This window comes from Erithacus rubecula (assembly GCF_903797595.1).
Source record: "Erithacus rubecula genome assembly, chromosome: 1".
In the NCBI taxonomy this organism is placed as follows: Eukaryota; Metazoa; Chordata; class Aves; order Passeriformes; family Muscicapidae; genus Erithacus; species Erithacus rubecula.
The window spans coordinates 83,388,534-83,407,543 of NC_136658.1; the positions used below are offsets into that span (position 1 = coordinate 83,388,534).

A 19,010-nucleotide genomic window follows, 5' to 3' on the forward strand; every position below is an offset into this window, starting at 1 on the left:
GGTGTTAATGAGAGGTAAAGCAAAGCTTGTAAAAAAATAAAGATGGTGTATTCTTTTTTTGCTAAGATCAGCCTAGCTACCAAACCACAATACAGGGAAGCCATACTAGCACAGCTGAAAAAACAGCAGAGATGTGGAGCGTGGCAGGGGATGGGGAAAGGTGGGCACCTCCGAAGTGCTGACAGTGCTGACTGTACTGTGCCTTCCCCCATGGTACCAACAGCTGTGGAAAGGGCTCTGCCTCACTTTGCCACTCTTCCTGCACTAGCAGGATTGCTATATTTAGACAGCTCCTGTGTTTCAGGAGTCCTTTCAATCCAGTCCCCAAAATGCTAACAGAGGAAGCCAGCCAGCGTGTGAGCAGTGATGGCCTCAAGGAGTACAGCTGGTGGAAAGCTGCTCCTTTTTGGCCCGTGCAACTTCATGTCACCTACATCAATATCTATGTGTGTCCTCAGGCTTGGGTCCAGCTTCGTGCTGCATGCTGGAATGAGGGAAACCCATCAGCCTGGGAGACAGGGCTGTATTCTGAGGAGTGGGAAGCAGCAGGATGCACTAGCAGCAGTGTGTGCACTGGGCAACCAGAGCTGCAGGAACATTTCCATCCCATATGACATTAAGATGTAGCATGAAAGAACCTGGGTGTGCCGGCAGTGATCATGCAGAGCAGCTCTCGCATGGAGGTGTGAGATAGGGGTGGTGGAAACAGCAGAGCAGGAAGGAGCCGAAGCTGGAGGGAGGCTGATTGTGTGGCATCTCTCTGTAAGTGATCTGCCCCCAGTATGTTGTAATAAATAGCATGAGAACAGTCTCTAGCCTCCCTCTGCTCTTAGGATCCCACTTGCAGCAGGAGACCTGGATTATGCAAAGCCTCACTCAGCCCCACTCACTACCCTGTCCTCTGTTACTTATCACCCTAGCTTGAGCCTCCCTCTGGGATTTTTTCAGCCAAGGAAGGAACCATTTCCCTAGAGTATGACGGGGCACATGTCTAACACTTCATGCTATAAAGGAGGTCAAAATCACTCCCATTTTCCACAGAGAACGGGAGTGGAAGCAGGAAATGAGATGCCCCAAGGCTATGGGATGAATCAGTTGTAGAACAAAATGAAAATTCAGAACTTCCTGTCTCTTTACTCATCTCCTTGAGTACTGTTGATGATTAAGCTCATAAAAAGTTAGTGCAGTTGATGACCTCTGCATCTCTGGTCAGTGCTTACGGCCCCAGCACATTAAAAGCGGAAAATTATAGAACAAAGAAAATTTCAAAGAACTTGAAAAAAAATAGAGGGCAAGGAATTTCTTTTGTGGCTACAACATAAATGTTGGGTTCCCATTACTCCCACGGTGTCTCTTCCAGTAAGGAAGGAAGTTTCTCTAGTTTTACCCCTATGGGTCCACTGAGAGTTGAAATTGGCTTAAGCCACAGCCACAACCAAGAGGCAATGCTATGGTTACATTTCCTGCCCTCCACTTAGTCTCTGACCCCTCTGCTTCCCTTTTGTTAACACAACTGCTCAAGGAGGCATGTGAAAAACCAGCCCAGGGAACTGATCAATAGTAACATTAAAAGTTATTTTCCTTTTGTGGGTTAGATTTGCTATGAGTCCTGGCGCACTACACAGCTGTAGGATTGCTCATACCACACAAGGGATGAGGTGGCATTCAATGGGAATAAATGGCTAGAGAAAGGCAAGCTTAGGACCCCTCTTCCAGGGATGCTGAAACTGCTCAGGGAGCTCCAACTCCTCTGTTCTCTTCACTACCAGTGAGCAGAAATGGGTGCAACTGTGTCTGAGGGTGATGGAAAGCAGCATGCATGGCCCAGCTTTCTCCTGCTTTGTTCCCAAATGGATGGAGCGGACTCAGATTTTTTGATGCTTCCACTGAAGTTTGTCATTAGAAACACCATGTGTGCTCTGTGGAGTGACAATCCACAGGGGTGAAAATGTCTTTCCTAGCATTTAGCCTTCATTATGATTTTTGATGTCTGTCTTACTTCACCTCCTCCAGGATTGCCGGTTTCACTATGAGGAAGAGTTAAAACAGACCGCTCATCTTCTTTCCAGTGGTTTTAGGTTTGGTTATTTTAACCTTTGGACTTTCATACTGGGTAAGTACACTGAGCTGGTAAAAAGCATGATGAACATGTGAACAGAGTGGTTTTGGCTGCAGCCAAAGAGCCTTCTTCCTCAAGAAAGCAAGCCTTTCATCCCTCCCCTTGGGTGGGAAGGAAAAGGAAGGTTAGGCGTCGTGGTGCATCACCCTGGGAACTAGCAGGAAGCTCTCTTGTGGCATTTACAGCTTTATAAAAAATATTTTCCCCTAAAGTTACAGGATACCTTACTTTTCAAGAATTCACAATCTTATTGCTAGCACTTTAGCAGTTGTTAGATTAATACTAAAACACGCCAAAGAACTGAACTCACTGTAATAAAACAAAAGCTCAAAGCAGAGAGGGGACATTGTGGTACAGCCACATCAGAGTTCTGGTGAAACGATGTGAATGGTGAAAATATGTATTTGGGCTCAGATCCTCATCTCTAAAAAAACTGGGCTGTGCTTTTCAGAGGCATAAGAAAGTTGTTACATACTGGGTTTGGAAAACTGACAGTTCAGAGTTTGGGCTTGAAAATTTTTCAGCATTTAGAAACACACAGCAACAGACTCTGAGGTAGTACTAACATTGCAGAAGGGGATTCTGGAGTTACAACGCACATGTTCCACACAAAAGTCATATTCATACTTAACAACAGTGAAGAAAGGAAGGATCTGGAGGGGACTAGAAGTGAGTACATTGCTATGATGCTGCATGGGGAACATGATACGGAAATCCTTTTACCCATCTTAAAAAGGAAGGCATTAGAAGCAGAAATGGTTCAATGAAGGGCAAAAATTCCATTCATGGTATCACTAAAAAGACCAGAATTTGCTAGTTGGCAAAAATGAGGGGAAAACACATCAGAAGTCTCTAAAAAAATTAATATAATGAAGAAAATTAATAGGAAATCACTGGTGCCTCTTCCAAAACAAAAATCAGCAGAGCTTTTTTTTTTTTTTTGTTTCAATGTAGCAAAAGGTGGTCTCCAGATAACATGCTAGCTCAGCTTTGGAACTCCTTGCTAGAGGACACCGTAAGAGCCAGAAGCATGTATGAATCCACAAATTAAACAGGCAATCTAATGGAAGGAAAATATAAATTAAAAAAATTAAATGCAGTACACCAAATGCTGCTAAAGAACTGCCTGGGCTGTAGAGAGCTGGTAAAATAAGCCGGAAAGTATTACTGGATGGCAAAAGTATCCCTGTGATCTTCTCTCAGCATTTACTACTGGCTACATCTGGAGATGGACGCTGGCACAGACAGGCAATGGGTCTGACCTACCAAGGCTTCTCTTACACATAAAAAGACTGAGTTAAATAAGCCATGTAATGCAAACCAGGCCAATGATAATAAATCTTTATGGAAATCCACTTTTCAAAACCTACTGCATCTCTAGACTTGACCTTACTGTGCATGCACTCAGGCAGACACGGCACCGGATCCATTTGAAATTATTTGCCTTTTCCTGACTATAGGTTCCTGTACTGAGAAAAAGGTTTCCTGGTCTAGGCTGGAGTTTCCTTTCTTTGTATCTACACTTAAAGTTAAAATGAAGTATGCCATTAAACTGTTATGGTAATTTACCCTAACACTTTCTGCTCAACAGGTTTGCTTTGTTTCAAAAGTATGTTTCTGTGATACTTATAGCTATGTATATGTAATTTTGTGGTTAAATTAGAAGAGAGAGGAAAACCCTGGTTCCCACAGGAAACATAACTCGACCTCTTGCAAGCAGGTAACATTTTTGCCATATCAGTGTGATAAAGAACTTCAATGAGAAACAAATCCTGCCAAGGTTTACACCTGTGTGCGACTGCCTGATGTGTCTTGCTCAAGTGAGGTTAATGAGATTTTTCCACGATTCAAATTCTGCTGGAGGATTCTTCTTGGGTGCGAAGGGAGCCTGAAACAGCTCTGTCAGTGTTGAAGTGTGAGAGATGAGACTCGTTCTGTGGGCCAGGATTTGAGTCTCTGTCTGTAGAAATTTCTTTGTGGGACAGGAATATGCTCCCTGTGGGCCTGCGGTCTCGGGGCAGGGGGGAACTGTGACATCTTGCTCGCCATCTCACCGGGGATGGGCAGATACCCGCACCCCACGGCGAGGAGCAGCCGTGGCAGACGCACAGTGCCCGCGCTGTCCCGCGGGGCTGCAGGGCCCGGTCCCTGCCCCGGCCGCGGGCAGCGGCAGCGCGGGCCGCTCACTGCAGCCGCGCTGGGGCGGCCTCACGGCCCTGCCGCGGACACGCGTGGGGCTCCCGCCGGCCCGGTCCGGTCCAGCGCCGCTTCCCGGCGGCACAGCCCGCCCCCGCCCCGTGGGGCTACTGCTGGGCGGCGGGGCGGGCAGGCTGCGCGGCCGGTTCTCTCCCCGCCTGCGCCCGCTGCTCCCTCCCTTCTCTCTTTCTCTCTCCCCGCGAGTTTACCCAGCAGTGCTCTGGTGCGGGCGCGTTTCCGCCGGTTTTTCCTGTTGGAGAAGGGAAGGGGGAGCTGTTCTCTCTCTCTCTCTCCGCTCGCAGTATATTTTCTCCTCCTCCTTCTCCTCCTCCTCCTCCTCCTCCCCGGCTATCTTTGTCTGGCTCGCAGCACCCCGCTCCAGCCCCGCGCCCCTGCCCCGCCGCCGCCGGACGCGCAGCCCCTGCCCGCCGGTGCCCGGCGCCGTTTGATGCGAGGGCAGCGCCGCGGGAAGGGCTCGGAGGCGGCGGGGGCTCCGCCGCGGCGCTGGGCGTGAGCCGCCCCTCCATGCGAGAGCGGGGCCGCGGCTGCCACTGCCGGCTCCCGGCGTGAGCGCCGCCGGCCGGGCCGAACCGTGCCGTGCCATGCCCGGCTGCGGGGCGTATCGTGAGGCTGCCAGAGACTGCCGGCACCGGCGCCGCTCCTGCCGCCGCCGCCGCGACATGGTGTGAGCCTGCTGCCGCCGGGGACGCGCGGGCACCCACCGACTCACCCGCTCAGCCACCGACCGGCCGGCCGGGATCCTCGGGGGGATCCAGCCCCGCACCGCAGCGCGGGGAGACGGACGGACGGACAAACAGCAGCACCCCTTCTCTTTCCTCCTTCCCTTCCTTCACCTCCCTTTCCTCCCTCCTCCTCCTCCCACCATCCATCTATCTATCCATCATTCCCCCCCCGCCAACCCCTCCCAATGCTGAAGAGTTTCAACCCGGCGGGGCTGGAGTGAAGAAGGGAAGGGCGGAAGGGAGGAGAGGAGCGGAGCTCCGCGCAATTCACAGCTGCTCCAGGGAGGGGGGAGCGGCCTCGCTATTATTTAACAGTGAAGAAAAAAAAAAAAATTAAAGGAAAAAAAAGAGAAGAGACGGGAAAATGGCGAACGATTCTCCTGCAAAAAGTCTGGTGGATATCGACCTTTCCTCCCTGCGGGTGAGTGCCGGGGCCGGGGCGGGGGCCCCGCGGGGCCGGCGCGCCCCTTGCCGGGGCTGCGGGGCCGGTGGGGAGGGAGCGGCCGGGCCCGGGGCCGGTGTCGGGGCGCGGGGGGCCGCGGCCGCATGCGGGGAGCCCTCCCGCGGGGGCGGGCGGGGGGACCGGGCCCTGGGCTGCTTTTCCTTTGTTTGCATGTATTGGCATGTGCGTGGAAAAACAGGGCGCAACAGCTGCACGCCGCCAGCAGCCGGGTTCGCTGACTGGGCTCTGCCAGCAGCCATCGCCTGAACAAAAATGTAACCCCGCTTCTCTTCTCCCCTTTCCTCCCCCGCCCCCTGTGCCCCTTCCTCCCCCTAGGACCCCGCTGGGATTTTTGAACTGGTGGAAGTGGTTGGCAATGGCACGTACGGGCAAGTCTACAAGGTTTGTGTCAGAATTTCTTCTCCTTTTGTTGTTGCCGATTTTCCAGAGGGTGCCCGCTGCCTGCGCCGGGCTGAGCACACGGCTGAAGGCGAGCCACGCACTGGCACCGGAGCAGTGAGGGGTGGTAGAAGTGTTGCCCTTGTCATTGTTGCTGGCCTTGTCAAGTTTGTCAGCCTCTCGGCATCTGCTTTTTCAGATGGGTGCAGATTACTCTCCCAAGTACCCATCCTGTAATGGTGAAATCCGCCTTTATTGTCCTTATCCTTCCTTCTCTGTGCTCCCTCCAGAGAAATGACCAAACCAAGTGGACGCTGTCAGAGTCTGGCTGGGTTATACAAATACGTCCACAGGCTTATTCTGCTTTGCTGCTGGAAATCCTTATGGAAGTTGCTGCTGCTGCAGTGACTTTAGACAAAGACATTGGCCTTAATTAAAATTGTCACCCAGCTTCCTTGTTGGAAATCCTTCAGAGTGTTGAAGCTATGGAGTTGGGGGCGAGTGCAACTGATGGGCTGTGCAGAGATAAGGGGTGCAGAGTGACAGTAATAAATGACTGAAGCAGAGAAGCTTATTTTGTAAAAATCAGGATTCCCAGAATAACCTGTTTGACAAGTGTATGACTTTAAAAACTAGAAATCAGAGAGTGCCCATGTGGGTGTGAAACTAGCCTAGGTTTTTTTTCTTTTTTTCTTTTTTTCCCCTTTAGTGTGCAGTCAGTGGAACAAACAAATCTTAAGCTTGCATGACTTTGCAGTGAGTGCTAGCTACCAGGATGACTAATTATTCACACAGATTTAATACTTGGCTAAAGATTGGAGGCTCTAGCCTTAAACTGTAGAAATGCAAGATGCATTTGGAGAGAGAAGGAGAAAGATGAAGATGCTTAACTGCTCGTTTGGTTTTTTGGTTGGTTTTCTGTTGTCGTTTTGCTTTGTTTTTCTTTTTGCTTATAAACAAGGGAGTGTAATTGGTGAGTTTCCCTGATGGCAAGATACTGCTGCTTGCAGCTCCAGTAACTAAATAAAGCGCTTTGGTGCCTCTTCTGCAAATGAAACACATGTCAGTTTGTTTTGAGGGCATGAACCTCAGCTTTCCTGATGGAGAATTAGTCTGCCTCCACAGTGTATTAGTTGCTTTTTAAGACTTGAGCTGGAATAGCCAGGCTGCTGCTGTTGGTATAAAGCTGGAAAAAAGAATGTGGCTCAAAAGGCCACAGGAGGGGGGGGGGGGGCGATGAGTAAAAAGCTGCACTTTGACACAGCCTCGACAATTTAATTTTTTTCTGTCATTTGAAGGGATACAATTTTTTCTGTAATAAATTTGCTCCCAGAGCTTGCATCACCTGAACCCTTACTAAAATAAAAAAATAGGGTGTGAATGTGTGAGTTGAAACTCTCCTGTTAATTATTGCAATTTAGTGCACTGTTTCTTAGTGTACTTGTTAATGCTTTTGAGTTAATGAGCAAAGTTCTCCTTAGTTTACCGGTCTTGACAATAGAAATTTAAAATTTTGTTTTCTTTCAGTAAGGTAGAACTCTCCCAGAATAGTTAGCATTGAAAGTGAAACAGAGCACATGCATTTGTTGTCTTGGAAGAGTTGAATGAACACCTGATGTCTAAAAGCATTAGTGTCACTGTGATAATGGGGAGCAACAGGCAGTCTCCTTTCTAGACTTTAAGGGATTGACAGGTGTTGAAGTTTGGGTTGGCAATGCTTCTTCTTAGGCATTTGCCCACATTTGTGTACATACGCTGATAATGTGGACACCTAACAGGGACGTGTGTAAACAAAAAATACCAAACCAAAAAACTTCCTTGCTGCGATAAACATATTTTTTTTTAACTAATGAAGTTATGTAAAAAAAAAAAATTAAAAAGTTGTTGCAACAGTATTTAACTTTTCTCGGCCACTTTTTTGCTAGGAAAAAATGCTCTAGGGACACCCAAAGATGAGACTGGATGAGGGCTTTCATAGGAACTGCATAACCGAGGGAAAAACGTGTTTACGCTGTATTTGCTTGTTGCCTTCCGCTTTCCTCCTACCCGGCAACCACTTCTGAAATCCCTCTTCCTGGCTGGTTTTATTTCCCCTCCAAGCGGTCTGGCATGGCGGGGGCGGGGTGCGGGTGGCTTTTGAGGAGCCGGGCTCGGGATGTAGTTTGATGCGCTTCCCCAGTGGCGTGCCGGCATCAGCGATGATGTCACCCGGGAGCGGGATTGGCTGGCTACCTGCCACTGCGGGGAGGCCGCCGAGCGAGCGGGAGGCCATGACGTTATCTCTTTGTCTGCCTCACGCACCCGCCGGTGATGCCCAAGGTCGCCTGCCCGGGGAGTCAGCTTGCCAGCAGCGCTGGCGAGGCCACCGTGCCAACCTGTTGAAAGGCAGAAAACAGCCCTGGTGTTCTCCTCTTTGCCTTAGCTGAGCTAGCTGGAAATAGCTCATCTGTGTGCCTAGCGATATTTCTGTAGCTGGTTCTACCTTAGCTTTTTATTTAGCTATATGTGGGTGTATAGATGTTTGTACGTGTATGAAATGTGAGAGCAGCCCTTGGATGTTTGGTTACTCCTGCGTTTTATGCATTAAATGGGTTGGCTTAGGTGGAGTGTTACTGTGGGCCTGGGACCTCCCTGGTGAGGTGGTGAAAACACAGAGTTTTATGTTGCTGTACTTGAATTGTTGTAATGGCTTTAAACTGAGAGGAGGTTTAGACAAGGTATTGGGAAGAAATCTTTATTCGGAGAGTGGTGAGGCACAGGAGCAAGTTTCCCAGAGAACTTGTGGATGCCCCATCCCTGCAAATGTTCAAAGCTGGGTTGGATGGGGCTTTGTGCAGCCTGGCCTAGTGGAAAGTTCTGCCTATGACAAAGGGGTTTGAACTAGATGATCTTTGAGATCACTGCCAACCCAAACAGTTCTATGATTCTGAAATCTATACAGTTTTTATTATTTTCATCTTCATAACCTTCCTTACGTGTCTCCTGTGTGAAGAAGACTTGTGTGAATTAATGGGAGGGGGGAAGGAGGTTCCCCAGGCCTGGGGAGGTAAAAGAAAGGGATGTTTTGGGGAAGCCTTTGCCCGGCAGAGGGGAGGGGGCAGCGGGAATTGCCTCATTCGTCCTGGGGCCAAGCAGAGCTTCGCTACTGCTGCTTGGAGATCCTGGGGAATGAGAGTTGTTTTCCCTTTCGTAGTTGGTTCGAAACCCGAGAACGATAGCGTGGCAGTTCCACCACTTCGATTAGAGAAAAAGCAAAGGGTTAACCCCTGCCAAGTACGGCCGGCGGCGTTCCGAGGCGGGAAGGACCGGCCGCAGTACCCCCTGGGTCGGTCGTTCTAACACTTATGGAGAGTCCCAGGCCAGCGCTGGCGTTGGGGGGGAGAAATTTCCTTCGGGCAGGCCGGTATCAGCTGGCGGGAGCCGAGCGGCGTGTGCGGGCCGGCCCGGGCCGCGCCTGTGCCCGCGGCGGGCGGGGAGCCCCGGGCGGCCCCCCGCCCGTGCCAGCGCCCTGGGCCCGCCGGGCAGGGCCGGCACCGGCACCGGCACGGGCCGTGCTGCTACAGCCGGACCGGGGCTCTCCGGGCAGGGCCGGCACCGGCACGGGCCGTGCTGCTACAGCCGGACCGGGGCCCGCCGGGCAGGGCCGGCACCGGCACGGGCCGTGCTGCTACAGCCGGACCGGGGCTCTCCGGGCAGGGCCGGCACCGGCACGGGCCGTGCTGCTACAGCCGGACCGGGGCTCTCCGGGCCCGCCCTGCACCGGCACGGGCTGTGCTGCTACAGCCGGACCGGGGCTCTCCGGGCCCGCCCTGCACCGGCACGGGCCGTGCTGCTGCTGCTGCTATAGCCGGAGCGGGAGGAGCACGATGCCCCTTCCCTCCTGAGCCAGCCCGGTCCCGCTGCCGTGGAGCTGGGACTTTTCAGCCAGCTCATCAGTGATCGGCTGCCTTAAGGGCTTTTTTTGATCTTTTGCAAGTAGTGGGAGAAGCATTTTTAGCATTGCTGCGGTTAGGTTTTAGTTTTTCACATCGAGCAGTAAGCTTTATATGAAGTTGGGCTTGCACCAAATGAGAACACTCCTGGAATTTGTCTCAAGATAAGGTCTTAGCTGGGTGTTTGCTTCCCTTCTGGTTTTTGGTTCTTTCTTTTTTTTAATGCAAAAATTACCTGTGACCTAAAGGCAATTGTTAATACTTTTGAAATTTTAAAATCTTTATCATCTGGTCATTCATAGAGTCATAAAACTTTGTAATTTTGCTGTTAAGACTGAACTACGTTGACTTGCTCAGTCACTTTCTCCTTTGTTGTGTATGTGTCTGTTTTTAAAGACATCTAACACTTTAACCATTGTGAGTGTCCTGTTACATCTCACAGACATGTAATTGTCTCGTGGCAGCAATGGCTTGGGTGGAAGGATGTATTTGTGGCAGTTCTGAGGCATAACAGGAGTGCACCAGAAAGATGAGAATTAGGGATGATACTCCTAATTGCCCTCAACGCAGACTGGAGTGACTTTCTAAGAGCCTTGTAATAGTTAATTCATAGTGAAGGCTTCTTTTGTTGATCTATGTTGCAGCCTTCCAAAACTGCATGTAAATGATGTGTATTGTCTAACTGCTGGCTCGTAAAAGGAAGTGATGTAAGATGTGATCGTTTAAATGCTGATTTGAAAGTAAATTAAAACTTGGCTAAATGTTTTCCCACGCTAAGGATACCCTATTTTTGTCTTAATGGACTTTCTGTCTTACAAGGTGACTGTGTTGTGGGGAGTAGGGAGATAGGACAGTTCTTGGTATTCTCTAGTAACTCAGTTAAGGGTGTTTTTTCTGCTCTCTCTCCCCTTTGTTTCTCTCACTGCTAAAGGAACATCATTGTGGATTCAAATGATTTTGTTAAACATGAATACAATTCCAGTCTTATCACTATAAAGACGAACTGTACTGGGGATCAGTGAGGTCACTGGCTTTCAGGAACTGGTCCAGACCAGCTCTCTTAAGGACAAATTGCACTTCTTCCCTTACTCCTCTGAGTTTTTGTGGATTGTGTTGCAAAGTGAGGGCTTGCTGTTTTAGAAATTGTGAAGGACCAGGCAGCAGCTGGAATACTGGTATTTTTTTTGGGTCCTGCAGCTAGATGTTTACTCTCCTGTCCTCCCCTAAACTGATTGAACTTTTGACCAGTTCTCCATCACCCAAATCCTTCTTAATTAAATATACAAAAGCCAGGCAGGTGGCCAGTGGGGATTACTGATATTTATTTTTATTAAAAAAAAAAAAGAAAAAGAGAAAAGAAAGCAATGTGCCAGTTGTGGGTAGCCACATGTCCCTCTTGTTCTTCCTCCCCCAGTCCCATCTGTCTGTTTGCAAAATGTGGGGGTTTTGTAAACTCCTGGGGCAGAGACTCCTTATTCTGAACTAATTAGAAGAGTCCCAGCACTCTGGGACTTGAGTCTGTGCAGGGCTTCAGGGTGATGGATGTAACAGGATCCAGCTCAGAGTTTTGTGCTGACTCCTAGACATTTTTTTCATCTTTCTATAGGGAGAAATTACAACTGGTGTGGATAAAATTTCAGTTAAAATCATCTGGTACTCTCTTCTTGCTTTGTGCATGTGTGGGCTCCCTCTCCCTTGGCAATGGTAGGGGTCATTTCCTAGGGCTTGTATGTGTGGATGGTTTTCCCCATCAAGGTCTCCTCTTGCACCAACCCTGAGGAAGGTGAGCTGTATCTGTAGGGCCTGGAGTAGGGGTTCTTAGTCATTTTGGGATAGTGAATAAAGGAGAAAACTGGGAATGTACACCTTCCATTCCTTACTTAATTTTTGTTCTCTCCTAGAAATGTCATGTAGTTTGGTGACATGTTGTGTAACTTCCAAGCACCAGAGCCTTGGCCTGATAGTGCAGAAATCCTTCTTTTGGTCTCTGTGATGATGGCACGTCTGCACCTCCCACCCAAGGGAATGATGTAGAGGAATGTCCCCAAAGGCAATGCAGCCTTGTAAGAGGTGCTCACCCTTTGCATTTCCTTGCCTTCAGCATATACATTTTTTTGTATAAATTTTTGGACTAGAATGCTAGCTAACTTTTCTCATGTGGTTTAGCATGTGTTTGTATATACACATTATGTTCTAGTCATCTTTTCAAGTAGTACTTGCAGTTGAAAGAGTGTTTTAGTCCACTATGTTGTATACCTACCCTGTTGAGACCTGTTTTCTATGGAGAAAAGTGGTATTTTTGTTTTTCCATTTTGCATTTCTGACTGTACACTCTGGCTCCACCAGGCTTTGGATGACGTTGATGTTTAAGCTCAGCAGCATTGACTTGCACAATGTGAGCTTGACTGTAGTCAGAGTTACAGTGAGATCCTTATCTGCATCCTTATTTTAGGTCTCAGCCCACAGAAATTGGTGGAAAGAATTCAGCTTGCTTGAACGAGAGGTGGATTTGGGAGGGGATCTCATAGCTTTGCATAAGAGTCCTCTTATCAAATACTTTATGTTTGTAACATTATGGGTCTCTGATTATTTCTGAGGTTAGCGTGGGCTCAAGGAAAGATACTGTTGGCTCTAAAATCAGGCAGCTATGGGAAGGAGGAGGAAAAAGCCCTCAATTGTGCTTACGTCTTGGGAACCTTGAGGCAGCTTTGATTGTAGAGGGCTTGGGGATTTTTGATATTGCATCTCAGTATTATTTCCAAAGTGTATTTTCTGCCTTGGATGCATGGTGAAGCACTTTCACAAAGGCACAAAAATATGACCCTCATTACAAGCTGTGGAGTACTGCTGAATGGCCAATACGCTGTTGTGAAGCTCATGGTACCTCCACATAAGCCTCATTCCTGGTCCTCTGTCATGTCTTGAGCAAGGCCTGATGTGTCTCCTCCTCCAAGGTGGCCGTGGGGCCCTGTATGTCTAACTCATGTGGTATATATTTCAGTGTTAGACAAAGACAGAGCAGCTTTTTGAAAGCGGAGCAAATACTGACTGGAGACTTGATAGTACTGCCAGCAAAGCACTCCCCTGCTCTCTCAGGCTTTGCTGTCCTGCAGCAGAGTGAAATCTGCTGTTCTGAGTGTAATGAATAATTACAGTTTGACCTCAGTGGTGTTGCTTTTAATTTGCTGCCAATTGGGAAATCTGTGAAAAGCACCACTAAAGAAGGATGAAATCACAGAGACTGGGAAGTGGAGATGCTCACCCTTTCAGAGGATATGCACTTCAGAGGCACATAAGGATCAGATAGAGGTATGGATGGAGTAGGCTTTTCTCCACTTTATTTAGAAGTTGGTGCAACTAAGTCCCATCTCTAATGCCCTATGCAGCTCGACTGTATGGGCATGAAGGGTGTTGGCATCTCCCAAAGGTTCTTCTATGGCTTCCTGCTTGACCTTGCATCATAGTTGCAAGTGAAGGATTAAAACTATGGGAAGATTTGGAGTTAAGAAGAGACAGTAGGACTGTTCAGAGAGAAGCAGTGTACTAAAAGGTGAATTTACATAGGAAATCAGAGAATGAAGAAGGAGAGCATGGCTTAAATGTAGAGAATTAATTAGGACTTCACAGTTGTGGGGAAGAAAAAGTAGTGTGGAGTCAGGGAAGTGCTTAATATAGGAAGAAGTAAGGGACACCTTAGTTGTTAGTAGAAACATATTAGCACATATATTGTATTAAAAATATTTATATTATGAAAGAGATTAGCTTTTAGCCATGGCAGCTCAGCCAGGCTTTGGGTTTATGCATACCAGGGGAGTGTTCATTGACATGGGTTTTTGTGCTGATTTCAGCATGGCCCAGGCTGAGAAAACCTCCCTTAGCCCACCTAGCTATGTTGTGACTGTGTGCCAGAATAAGGGGTGTCTTTTGGGGGAGATTATTTCACACTCTTGGCAAAATGTTTCTTTCCCACCAGAGCCGCACCTTTCCCGGGTTGCTCTGGCACTGTGGCTGTCATTATCACTGTACAAATAGGACACTGCAAGTGCCAACAGGTCTTGATTGGCCTGTCTAGCAATAAAACAGCTAACGTGGTAAAACTCCTAACATGGATGCAGTTATACTGGTATTGTAGGGCTTATCTAGTATGTCTCTGTCACCTCCCTTTGGAGCTGTCCCGTGGTGCATTGATAACAGTTGCTCTCCCTGCAGGGATTGCAGTGACTCATGGCTTTGTACCTGTGGCTGAAGGGGCTGCATGAACTGTGGCCACTCTCTTCCTGGAGCAAGGTAGCCCTAGCCCTGGAGAAGGAAGGTCTGCTGTGGGCTGTGGTCAGGATGTGGCTGCTGGGGCTGTTGCTGGTGTGCCACAGACTCTTGTCTGCTTCCTGCCCTGCCCCTGTGTGCCTTGAGCACCCCAGGAGCTCCCTGGCTCTGGGGCTGCTGGTGAGATCCACTTGCCCAGTGTTCCTGTCATCACCCTGGTTGAGAAAGTCCTAAGAGATCCCTCTGGGCACCATAGATTGGCAGCTTTGGAGGTGTGGTGCTGCTGCACTCTGTACCTGCTTCCCAAGGTTTTCTTTCTAGGGCCACTCTGCTCAATGGAAATGCATGTCCACACATCTATCTGTAACATCCCTCTGCTTATTCTTTGGCTGTTCATTCTGTGATGTTTTAACCCCCAAAATAGCTTTTCCTTTCAGTTTGTCTGTCCATGGAATTCCCCTTAGTTTCACTGGGTACTATAGGACTCTGAAAGTCATGCAGGTATTATGTGTAGATATTTGGGTTACCATCTTCTAATGTTGTGCTAGTTGGCTGTAGTTCCTGCACTGGGAAACTTCACCAGAGAGCAGAGATGAATGTGTTACTTAGGTAGGTAAAAGAATGGTAGCAGCTCAAAATAATTGATTGCATCAAAGCTGTTTTATTAACTTCCTGTGGACTACTAAGGCAGTAGTTTACTCTTTACCTCAAAGCTGATGCTCTCTAGGACTGGCACTGTTAAAAATTGAAGTTTTAAAAATATGACAATTTCAGTTAAGCTCTGGCAGTTTCAAGAGCTTCTTCCCAGGATTGAGAGTAGCTGTAGGGAATGACAGTGGGCAAAAGTTCATGATTCTGATTTAAACTCTAAGCTCAAAACAAAGTAAACCTGTCTCAAAACTTGCTCCCTAAACTTTCAGCTGTCTAATGGTGTTGGGTTGTTTTGTTTTCAAATGCAGAAAAGAAGAGCTTAAGGTCTATGTGTCTTAGTATGCTATCATAAAGTATTCTATGTCTTGCTTGGGTTTATGTATCTTGGAGTCAGGGACCCCCCCAATATTGTTTTGGTTTGTTATTTTTCTTTATTTTTGTGCTTCCAAAAGGAAAATCAGTAGAAATTTTAAAAGAAAGCACAACTATACCTGTCTTACAAGGCTGTTGTGAAGAGGGAACACTTGTAACTGAGTTATAAACCCTTGCAGATAGGGATACAGAAAAAAAATCAAAATGCTGGTGAATCCTTATCTGTAGTCCAGTACCATGAGCTACTGCAATAATCAAAATAATTCTTGGGGGAACTGGTGCAGCAGAGTTTGCAAATAATGATGAGGTATTTGCTGACTGGAAGCCCTAATGAAATTTGTTTTGTGCTTCCGAAAAAACTGATAGTGCTGTGTATCTCCAGTTATATTATGGTGGCCTCATGGGTGAAAAATGCATTTTGTAGTGGGAACTGCTTTTACACACTGATGCTCAGTAATGTACAGCTTGTTTCTGTGCAGTGGGCTTGGATACTTTTGAAAGGTGCTTATGTGGTTGGGCTGCTTACAGTCCTTTTGCTGTTTGATCTGAGCTGTGTGCTCTTGTACTTGGTGGAGAGAAATAGGACAGGGGAATGGCCTCTGGAGATAACTACCATAAGATGAGATAATTACTCTTTACATGAGTTTATGTCTGTTAGTTAAAATGGGAACTTTTGATGAATGTCTGTTTTATGTCTTCTGAATGTCTAAGATTGGACAGGTTCACCCCACTCTGTACCATGCATGTAGCAGCTCTTGCAGTCCATGTTCTTTGTGGGATATATAGTAGGAGTGAAGATGCCTCTGTGAGTGAATACATGAAAGTGAGTGAGGTGTAAAACCCCACTTGCCTATCATGGAAGGGAAACATCCATTTTCTCAAAAAAACCCTCATAAGTGGCCTGTTTTTGCATTTACCAAGAGGTGAATGTGCTAGCTCTCAGTTAGGATTCTCTGCACTCTTCTATGAAGTATGATAACTTATATGAGACAGTTTTTTTCAATCAGATTCCTCAGAAGTTTTCCAGAAATAAATCTATCAGTGTGAAAAGCAGTTTCCTCACTGTGCTTCAGTAAGCAAGCACTGGGGTCTTTCCTGTTCAGGTAGATGATACATCTGTAGAGAACACATTTAATCAAGGTTACTGTTTGTCAGGTGAGAATTATAAAGGTACTTTATTTTTTTATGATGTTGATAAGGGTTGTAATTAAGTACCTGATGTTCAAACTCTTTTTTTCAAATGTGTGCTTCTCTGTGAAGTATCCTTTCCCATCAAACCTGTTTTGTTTTTTATTTATTTATTTTCCCCATCTGTGTTGTTGTATTGCTTTTTCCTATCTGTAAGCTCAGCTAGTAGAATTTATTCTGGTTGTGATTCTTGTGTTTAAATCTTGACCTGTTGTAAATCCAAGTATCTTAACTCAAATGTTAATTAGAGAATTTTCAAGATAGTATCCTGGGTATTCCTTCAGCAGCTACAGTGGACATTCCTGAAGTACTTGAAGTTTCAGATTCTGTACCATTTGTTAAACTGAACTTTCAGTTGCATGGTAATCTCCTGTATAAACACAGAAGGAAGTTGAACTCTCATGTGCTTCTCTGATACTCAAGTTATCCACTATGCTTTACTTCAGGGTGAGGTGATGGGGAACTGATGTAATTTATTCCCAGCCACCTAGGAAATACAATCCAGAGGTACAATCCAAACCTCTGAACACAGAGTAGTTACATGCTTTAATCAAGAGAGATCCCTTCTTTTGGCTTAAAACTGGCTGGGGTCAATTTTCACACTTACCCATGCCAAAGAGAGGGAAGGCTTTGCATGCTGACCCTGTGGTCTCCTAAAAACTGCCCAGAGAAAGGGTCTAAATATCTTTGGGTGGCTAGGTGGGTGGATCTCATGGAGCAAGTCTCATGGTACCCCTGCTTGTTTTGGGTCTGCAGTTGGTGAGGTTTCTGCTTAACTGTCGTTTGCAGAAAGGCCTGAACTGAATTGCTCACATTTAACTGTACTGCTGTCTGTAACGGAGGTGAGGAAGGTATTAGGTTATTTTACCATGACTAAACAGCAGCTTTAATACCTTTAAAGTTGGTATATTGACATTTATGAGCAGATATCACATTACAGTGATAGCTTCAGGGGCCTTCTGCTGCATCTGAGAGCTCTTGGTTGCTTTAGAAAGCAAATAAATAAAATTTTAAAGGTACCCTAACACAGCTAAGCATGTTAAATCAAAAATGCAAGGTGATGCTATATCCTTGGATTATCCTGTCAATTGCTGCTATTTCAGCAGATGAAGTTAATGATGTACTGTTGCAGGAGAAGGAACAAAAGGTGCATCATGGGAACTACAGGGGAGTTGGGGATATGAGAGCTTTTCCTGGGGTCTGTTTGGAGTAGTCTCTGTGCTGCAGAGTTGGGGTTTGGAAGAGCTGGCATGACTCCAGGCTCCCTTAACTTGTCGCCTTCGCCTGTGTTTCTGGTGTGGTCTTGTGGGGGAAGAAAGAATGTCAGCCTATTAATAGTGACAGCACAGGCTTTCTCATCTTCATCTCTTAAAAATCACTGGAATGCTTTGAATAACAAATAAATGAAAAATACTTTCTTCCTTTTTGTTTTTCTTTTTTTTTTTTTTTAATTTTTTTTTTTTAATTTTTTTTTTTTTTAATCTGAGTGTTGTGAAAGGTGTACTTTGCTCTTCTTTTCTCCCATATGAAGCACACTGAAATTCTCTGATCTCTCTTGTCCTTGGGGACTATGGATAACACTCTGCACAGCTCCCCCTGTGCGTTTTCACCAAGAGTTGAGTTCTGGGGTGATGGCAAGTGAATATGGAGAAAATATTTCAAGTCATGTGAAAGAAATGTTATTTGCTAAATAACTTGAGTGTTAAAAGAAGGAATGAGAAAAGCTTTTCTTAGCCTTCTTGCAATCTTACATGGCAAGGAATGAAAATCTTTAATATTGACCTCATTTTATTTGTATTTGAGATCAAAGAGCCCTTGTGAATGAGGTGCTTGTCTTGTCTGTCAGTGGCTTTATGGACTTCTGAATGGCTTGAGGCACTAAATCAGTTTTGAGTAATGCTGCCTTTCCTTAGGTTTCCTCTGAGGTAATGGAAGAGTGCTCTAGTTTCTTCTTCAGAAATAAAGATATACTCGTTATTGAGAAGACTTCTTTTGGCTAATTGCTGAATTTGGAGGTACCTACTCATGGACTGAGTGTTGTGGCAATGCTTGTGCTGGGTTTTGGGAAAGCATGAGAGAAATGGGCAACGAAATCCCTGTTACTGACACTGCCCCTGTTAACAGATCAAGTCCTTGCTATGATCAAGGCTGGCTTTGGAGTGTCCTCATGTGTCCTCACCTGCTGCTCTGCACATCCAAGCTCTTTGCTAACAGAGTATGTAGTCAGTGCTTGCTGGTGTTGTAAGAAGTCATGTTTTGTGTACATATGCTACGGTTGCACTAGGCTATGTGGGAAGGGGGAAGGTTTTGTTTTGTACTCCCCATCAGAAGGATTTCCTATTGCAAAAAGGAGAAGGGAAGGTTTGGCAGACAGAGGGAACACCTTGGGTGGTATCTGGTTGCTTTATTCCTGCAGGGAGAGGGATCCTGCTGGCTTACACTATTCAGAGCTGTGCTGAAAGCACTGGGTCTTGGAGATACCTGGGCTTGCTGGAGAATCTCTTGACCCAGTAGCACCATAATGTGGATTTTAATTTTGCTTTGTAACTCAGATAGGAGAAAATGGGGAAAATAAATGTGAACAGCATTTCAAATGTATAAAGATGGCATCAAAGTAGTTTGTAGATCCTCATGAGTTTGGAAAGAAAGCCATTAGACTTGAGTATTAAAGTGTTTTGCTACTGCTAAAATCTGTTCACCCTGTA

At 46.7% G+C, this 19,010-nt stretch overlaps 1 protein-coding gene across 10 annotated transcripts in view; it reads left to right on the top strand.

Moving 5' to 3' along the window:
* The first annotated feature begins 4,653 nt into the window (after positions 1-4,653).
* MAP4K4 (mitogen-activated protein kinase kinase kinase kinase 4) overlaps positions 4,654-19,010 on the top strand; it is a 162,424-nt gene continuing 148,067 nt past the window's right edge. For 5 of the 10 annotated variants that reach the window (XM_079314605.1, XM_079314610.1, XM_079314608.1 and 2 more), the window contains exons 1-2: positions 4,656-5,479; positions 5,837-5,902. In XM_079314605.1, coding sequence (XP_079170731.1) covers positions 5,423-5,479; positions 5,837-5,902 — 123 coding nt within the window. In that variant the 5' untranslated portion in view covers positions 4,656-5,422. Of the gene's footprint in view, positions 5,480-5,836; positions 5,903-19,010 lie in introns of all 10 variants that reach the window. The other 5 variants (XM_079314607.1, XM_079314611.1, XM_079314612.1 and 2 more) reach the window with 3 other exon arrangements.